At 39.3% G+C, this 8,149-nt stretch overlaps 1 protein-coding gene across 1 annotated transcript; it reads left to right on the top strand.

Moving 5' to 3' along the window:
• Positions 1-326: 326 nt before the first annotated feature.
• On the top strand, positions 327-4,050 carry LOC104080042 (ES1 protein homolog, mitochondrial; the record flags this gene model as incomplete). Its single annotated transcript, XM_009582295.1, has 6 exons — positions 327-379; positions 1,153-1,266; positions 1,639-1,758; positions 2,585-2,677; positions 2,997-3,153; positions 3,782-4,050. Coding segments are annotated over 6 exons (666 nt in total), but the record flags the coding sequence as incomplete, so codon positions are not given.
• Positions 4,051-8,149: the final 4,099 nt, after the last annotated feature.

Below are 8,149 nucleotides of genomic sequence, written 5' to 3'. Positions count from 1 at the left end.
CTAAGGATATCATGTCAGTTTGTTAACTCTGAGGAATAAATGCACAAGCCAATAAATAAATACTAGTTATTTCTGAGACTGGTCTGTGATGGGTAGCTATAAATAGGAAATGCCAGTTCTGCAGTATGTCAAATGGTGACACCAGTGCTAATAGCATGATGTTGACTGACTTAGTAAAGAGCTTGTTGCTAAGTTGGGTTTTTCGGGAGGTGGAGGAAGGTTTGTTGTTGTTTGTTTGTTTTTTTTTTAAATCTTACAAGGCTCGTGAAAGATCTTGTAGGAAGTTTTGTATCACCTGAAATATTCTCTTGATTTTCTTACTGCAGGTGCTGTCTGGTTGTGGTGTCTACGATGGCACAGAAATCCATGAGGCCTCAGCGTAAGTTGCTTTATGAAACTGTAGGCTCCAGAAAAGACTCCTTTACATTATAGCAGTCTGTTGAATTCAGTTTTGCTCTCTCAGGGCAATTTTGATGGCCAGAGAGATGTATGATGAAGCTTCACAGTTTTCTCACAGCATAATTGGGAGCTTAGGCTGCGTTCTTGCAGTAATCAGTGATTGTCCAAAGATGCAGCACAATGCATGCGATGCCAGAGCAATGAGTTTGAGAGAGACTGTCTTTCCTACAGAAACAGAAATTCAGAGTTCCAGAATCAATCTCAAGAGAGTTAAGTAAAGACTTCGTTTCATAATCACTTTGAGTTTCTGTTCCTGAGGCTAAATCTACACTAGAATTGTTAATACTCAAGTTGAATTATTAACTCTTAGTGTTACTTGCTAGGAGATGTTTCACCTAGACCTAGATTAAATGTACACATAGGTATGTTAATCATGGGACTCTTCTATAACACCTGGGGACTTGCAATGAGAAAGGAAGTTTATATTGTTCCTGGTTGCCTGCATAAGAGGACTGAACAAAGAAACTTGTCTCTAGCTTACTTGACCCTGCCTCCAAACTGACTTTCTGTTCTGCTTTGCACTTTGGCGTTACATACAGGGATTTTGCTGCTACGTGCTCAGTATGCTTTGGTAGGATGTGTGGTTTTCCTCTTCTTTCAAAATCAGGTGGTGGAATATTTGTAGCAAGACTTAGGGGCCAGATAAAGCCTCTCTCATAAAGTTTTCAGCACATTTTATCTCTGTTTTTGTAGCATATTGGTACACCTTAGTCGTGGGGGAGCTGAGGTTCAGATGTATGCTCCAGATGTTCCTCAGATGCATGTCATTGACCACAGTAAAGGGCAACCAGCTGAAGCTGAGTCAAGGTAAAGTCTGTTTTTAATGTGTTTTCCATCACTGCTGAGTCTCAGTCTCTTAGGCATTCTTCAGACATAGCAGGCTGTAACTGCACTTGTAGCACTTTGCTTATTGGCTTTAGTAGTTTTATGCTAGCTGATAATTTGAATGGAGAGAAAATATTAAACGAGTTTTCTGGGCTTGATTATATACAGTCTCTTAATGCCTGTGTTTCCCGGTAGTAGTATTTCAGAAGCATCGACAGCTTAAGTTATTGAGTATCACTGTTCTTCTTGCTTCTTCCCTTCTTCCCCCTCCCCTTCCTCTGCCAAAACTTTATTTATGCTCTTCTGTGCGCAAATGCTTAATTCATCTCATTATTTTATTTCTGGTTCTTCAAGGAATGTTTTAGTGGAATCTGCAAGAATTGCTCGTGGTAAAATTGCAAGCCTGGCTAAGCTTACTACAGCAAACTATGATGCTGTGATATTCCCTGGTGGATTTGGAGCTGCTAAAAACTTGTGAGTGCCAACTAAGCATTAGACTCCTCAACTAAATATTCGTGATCAACTATTCATAATCAACTATAATTCACACAATAAAATCCGGAAGCAATAAATGGCCTTATTTACTATATATGTAACCACTACTTAATAAGGAAAACTCCTTTCAAAGTGTTGGAGTTAAGTTGTGCTGTTCATGATGGTTTCCAGTCCATTCTTATTGGCATTGTCACTTTTCCGAACAGTGTTGGTGAGAATTCTGGAGTTTAGGTAATGTACAAGAAGTCTTTTTGCCCCCACCCTTGTGGTGATTCTTTTTGGGCCTTACTGAGAGAAGTGAAGGTAAAACTTCAATAGTTTTAGATGTTCCTAGTGTTATTATTCTGTTTCTTCATGTCTTCCTACCAAAAAGTCCCCTCTTGCATTAGTAAAGATAAAACAACAGCTAGCTCAAAAAAAAAAAGGGGAAAACAAAATTCTTGTTAGCCATGTGGAACACTGATCATCTTGTTATTGATGTTGGCTTTGATGTTATTTCCCTTTTCTTCTTACATGTTTTTCTTCTTTGAGAACATTGCTGTTCCACTTCTCAGTAATCCTAGAAAGCTGATTTGATAATTCTTATTTCTAGATGTTTATATCAAGTAAGGAACTTTCTGACATACCAAAGCCTTAGAAGTGAGTCATTTTGGCTAAGGCACTGCTGGTCAACTACAGCATTTTTCAGCCACCTTTGAGAAGCTATTAAGTTTGTGATGAACCTTGAGAGCCAGTCTCAGGGCAGGTAGGCATCTCTATTTGTAGGTTTATACTGAGGTATGCATAAAGTTTCTTCTTGTGGCAGATCTACCTTTGCTGTTGATGGGAAAGATTGCAAGGTGAACAGAGAAGTTGAACGTGTCTTGAAAGACTTCCACAAAGCAGGCAAACCTATTGGGTATGTATGCTAGTTGAAGGGGCATTTGTTTGATAGTGTGAGCATGGAGACAAGGTATGTTTTGTGGAAATGTGCAGTTGTAATTGTTGGAGCTAGAAAAAACATCTTCAGTTTTGTATCAGTCGTAGCTTATTTTTTTAAATGTGTTTTTCAAGATGTGTGGGTGTTTGTGGAAAAAGAGGCTAAGAAAATGGAGAGTGGAAGTTGCCTTGTGATGCCTTTCAGATTTGTAAGACCATATCCATTTGAATCTTTTCATTTATGACCAAGTTTTGAGAGTGCCATCATAGAATCGCTCTTGTAATTCCTTTTGTTGCAGTCTTTGCTGCATTTCACCGGTGTTGGCAGCAAAGGTTCTCTCTGGTGCTGAAGTAACCGTGGGCCACGAAGAAGAGGAAGGTGGCAAGTGGCCTTATGCTGGGACTGCAGGAGCCATTAAAGAACTGGGAGGAAAGCATTGTGTGAAAGAAGTAACTATATCCTTCCCTGTTAATTTTCATGTTGAGAGACAGTTTAGTAATGTGTCATTACAGTAATGAATACATGCAGGATCTATACTTTTCCATTTACAGTTTAGTGGGAATATACAGTGTACAGCAGATAGCACATAATACAGTGCATGATTAGAAAAGATTGTCTTCTGTACACAGCTGTGTGGTTAGAAGTTGTTCTCAGTCATTGCCGTAGAACTCCCTTGGACACCCGGTAATGCAGTAAATGCTGAGTGAATTTGCACATAAAACTGGAGTGAGTTACATTTGGTTAGTTCTCATTGAGATTTTGTTTTTCCTTTTACTGAAGGCTAATGCTGTACTCAAACTGTACTCAGAGACATTTTATTACAGTCAGTAAGTTTTGTAGGTTTTCTTGTGTTTCTAAGTGCCAGCGTTCCCACAGATTGCACTTGCAGTGTTTGTATTTCTGATAAAAATAGCTTCTAGTATCTTGCATTATAGGTTGCAGCTGTCTGTACAGCTGGACGGTGTAATATATTTGGAGGCGCTTTTTTATAGCGGGGTTGAGAGGTTTTGTCAGTGATAGTTTATTTTGCAGATAGCATCTGCAAGTGACACATAGGCTGTGTTTTCCTTAACTGCCTTTTACGAAGCTCATGTGGATACAAAAAACAAGGTGGTGACTACCCCAGCATTTATGTGTGAAGCAGAATTACATAATATCTTCGATGGCATTGGGGCCATGGTAAAGAATGTGCTAAAATTAACAGGCAAATAAAAAAAAAATCAGAAATGTTTAAATTTAGGGTGTAGTGTCAAATATAATATGGACCAATGGAAACATTTTCACCTGCTTGTCCTGTTCACACTCCAGTGAATGCTGATACGAAGCTGATTGATTCCCAGCTGCAGGGTTTTCCGTGCCCTTTCTGAGAGAGGGACCTGCCGAAGGGCTTACAAAGTGCAAGCAGTCTGGCCTGAGACAGAGCATTTTCTTGAGCTTTTTCAGCTGGAGAGAGCTGTGTGGACGTATCCTCCCGATGCTCCAGTATCAAATCATTTCTGTGGGGGCAAAAAGAGACTAAAGGCCCTTTCAGAAGCTGAGGGCAGGTGTGTTGTGGGGATATAGCAGATGCAGTGGCTTCATCTAGTGGATGAAGAATGGGAGTAGAGAGGAGTTAGTGCGTGGTTCAAGGTTTATGTGCTCAGGCCTGTATCTGTGAACTAAAAGCCAGGATCAGCTGTCAAAAGGAACAGACATCTTCCACGTCGTCATTTTAGCTTGGTATTAATTAAAAGATTAATGTTTTGTTTCTCCATTTCACAAAGGAGCCATTCTGAATATCAAATCAGCAGCAGGATACAGCTTAACTGTCACAATACTAGCACTTCGAAAAATTCATCCATTGGCCCATTATAGCTAAAAATGTCTTGAAATGAAGGAGAAAATATCCGCTGATGTGACGCACAATTTTTAAGGATGATATCCATGTTAAAGTAGTTGCATAACTAGTAGTTGATGGAAAAAACAGTCTCAAATTATCCTTACTTTCCCTGCTTTAGGGTGATAAAGTTTTCTCCAGAGAAATGTCATTGAATGTCTGGAATAATGATGTATAAAAAAATAAATTTCTGCCTTTATCTTATCGTTGTCCTTTGACTTTTGTTTGACAGCTGCCTCTCATAACTTACACTGGTTGATACATTCTAGCAGTTTTTCTGCTTTTCAGTTCTCTTCACGTCTCAGACATTTTTTCCATATAGAATCCAGAGAGTCTCCTTCCCCCCTTCCAAGTTATTTGTCATGAAGCAACATTTCTGGAATTAAACAAACAAAATGACACCCCTTACCTTGTATTAAAATTCCTTTTACATGACAGACGTGCTGAAGGGAACCCATATTTCTAAGGGAGAATTGTGTGTTTCGTAAACGAAATCTACAAGCCTTAGGTTGGGTTGGAGTGTGGTAAATACCATCTGTGGCTGAAGACTTGCTAGGGATGTGGAATTAATTTTTTTTCTATTGGGGGGAGCAAAGAGGAGAAATGAAGCTTGAATGTGAGTGGTCGGCATGCTCATCCTGCTCAGTCAGTGTTCACAGAATAAGTGTTTTTGCTTCTGGAGCCTCTTGGTGTGTGGGGGGTTTTTTTTGTCACTAAAAATCACATTAGTATTTAGAAGATCTGAATTTGAGCTTCAAACATGGCACTGTTTTCTCGGAGGATTTCATAGAGATTTCTTGTGCAGATCACAAATTGCAGCGTGGGTACAAAGAAATACACAGAAATCAAGTCATCATGGTAGCAGGCATGGTTCATGAAGTGCATTTTGGACATATTCTGAAACTTTTGCTTATGCATCAGATTCTTTAGGAAATTTTCAGTACCAAGTTGGTAAGAAAGAGCATTTTAAGTACTGTGTATTTAATTACTATGTAATTCAGTGCAAATAAAGCCTTTCCTCCGTAAGCTTTACTTGTACCTAAGTGTGTGTTTTTAATATCAATTTTATACACAGAGGTTTAGCAGAGTATGGGAGGTCATTATTCATACAAAATGTAGTGACATTTTAAAATGTGTGTCTTTCGTAGATCTGCAGGAGTTTTAAAAGAAATTTGGTAACATAAGTAAGTATCAAAAAACATTGAAATCCCTGGAGTAGAGGGAGAACAGCTGCTGCCTGTGTTAACGGTACCTTCCTCTGCTGTACAAGTGATCTAAATTGAGCTCAACTTTTCCCATCAGGGACTGAGAGCTAAATCTTTCCATTAGCTCCCCTCACCACAGCAGGTTGTGTGTGTGTATTTAGGGTTTCTCGTATCTGCAGTTCCTAGTAAGTGCAGCTGTGGTGGCATAAAGCTTTCTTAGATTCTGAATCTTAGATTCAGGTGTCCTGAGGAAAAAGATGGTTTTTTTAAGAAATTGCTATTATCATGCAGTGACCAGCTGTTGCAAGTTGGTTGGTAGATCATCCAGATGTTGCCTCTGACATTCTTTCTTGAATCCAGATACCCAAATAATGAAGACTATTAATAATCTACTGTGTACCTTTCTAAGCAGATGCAGTGGTGGTCATGTGGATCCCTGACCTGGTGGCTTCCAGGTTGGATTATCACAGTAGCACATGCTTAGAATCAAGTGTGCAAATCGAAAAGCTCACCTAATTTGACATGACATCTCATCTGCTAAATAACAGTACTACTCTAAAATGATGGTCTCAATGTCAGTGACTGTTTGAGGGCTAGGACTGGGAGTTGTAACGAGAGTAACTAAGGAACCAGCTTCTCCTCAGTGCCTGAAATGTTTTTCAAGGTAGTTACAAAAAGCGAGCTACCCATACAGTGTTGTCAGTGCTGGAAGCTTGGGCATTTAATGGGGATGGGACAAACAGATATGCACTGGGGAAATCAAAGACAAAATTTTATTTTCGCAGATAATCCCATTTTAAAGCATCTTTTTACCCTTCTTTTTTTTCCATCATTCAGAGATAATGTTTTTTAAGGGAGAAAGAATCATGCACCAGAATTGCCTTTCTTTCTTTTTATTCTCTCTAATTTCACAGTAATGTGCTGAGTACAAGCCTTTGCCACACACATTTTAAAATCTTTTTTTTATTAATAGAAGATTTTTTAACTTTGATGGAAGATGTAAGATTGTCATCTTGGCTTTCAGCCAGTATAAATTTGGAGGGAAATTCCATGTGTGTTTAGAGATTAATACAGACATTTGTCTGCCAAGCTGGGTTTTTCCTTTCCTTTCATAGGGCTGTTTGGAGCTGCTGAGGGGTTTGCTAGTTTCAGCCAAGTGAATAGAAGTTTATGATTAATATGTTTTGTTAGACGCTATCGGAAATAAGAAGTGAAAGAACGTGTAATCTTCAAGCCTCCACAAGGAGGCATGCAATATCTGGCTTATGGATCCTGCCATTTCCGAATCATTTAAGATCTTGGTCCTTCTGAAATGGAGTGGTAATAAATGCCCCTTCTGCTTCTGTTGGTTTTCTAGGGATGCGATGGGGTTAACTTGTGGGGTGTGGGGAGGAGTTGTTACCTCTTGGTTGTGTTTCTGCCTGCCCCATTTTGCCCTCGTTGACGCTTACACACAAAAACCATTTTATGAAATGTTTCTCTGCGGATTGTTGCAGTGTTCACAAATTTGACAGCGGTGCTTTCTTCTTCTAAAAGCAGAAGTGAGAGTTAGGGATTGAGATGCACTTTTCGTTTTTACCCTTCGGTTTGCGGCTACAGCAGAGACACGTTTTGGACGAACCAGATGCCAGCGGGGGGCACTTTGTGAACAATGTTCTGTGCAGGTTTTCCCTTCCCCAAGCACAGTATTCCAGCGGTTGTTTCTGTATGAGATTTTTGTGTTGACATTTTGGACGCATAGAGGGAATCAAACAATTACTGCTTCCTACTTGTTTAACAAAAATATAATAGGAAGTCCAGTTCCATCGCAATGAATGCATTTGTCCTGCCGTCTTGTTAAGACTCATTTCTTCAACACAGTGACTTCTTACTTATCTCCCTGAAAGTATAATATCAAACATACTTACATTAACCTCTAAAGCCTTCCTGTGATATAATTATCACTGAACTATGAGCAAAGGTGTAGTATAAAGTCATAAGAGTACAAAGTGGGGTTTTTTTTGTTGGTGCTGGTTTTTTGGGTTTTGTTTTTGGTTTTTTTGTTTGTTTGGTTTGGTTTGGTTTTTTTAAATAATAATGCTATTATAGCCAAGGTGACCTAAAAACAAGGTTTGTAGGGAGGGACTTTTATCAGGCCAAGAAATAATCCTAGAAGGAAACACACTGTTTCTCCAAGGGTCTGTGTGTTTGCAGGCTAGCAGTAGCTTATACCTTTGTGTATACATACACAGTTTTTTATTTTTTCAGAGTGGGAGCTTAGATAATCCTCTATCTGCAAATAATTGAGAGCTGCCTGCATTCCAGGGCTTGAGTCTTTTGTTTGAGCTGTTTTTCTTGCTCCTTCCTGTGGCTTGCCATGGCAGAGGGGAA

Source organism: Fulmarus glacialis, unplaced genomic scaffold, assembly GCF_000690835.1.
Source record: "Fulmarus glacialis isolate BGI_N327 unplaced genomic scaffold, ASM69083v1 scaffold3327, whole genome shotgun sequence".
NCBI classification, from domain to species: Eukaryota; Metazoa; Chordata; class Aves; order Procellariiformes; family Procellariidae; genus Fulmarus; species Fulmarus glacialis.
This window is presented reverse-complemented; position numbering and strand designations above follow the sequence as displayed.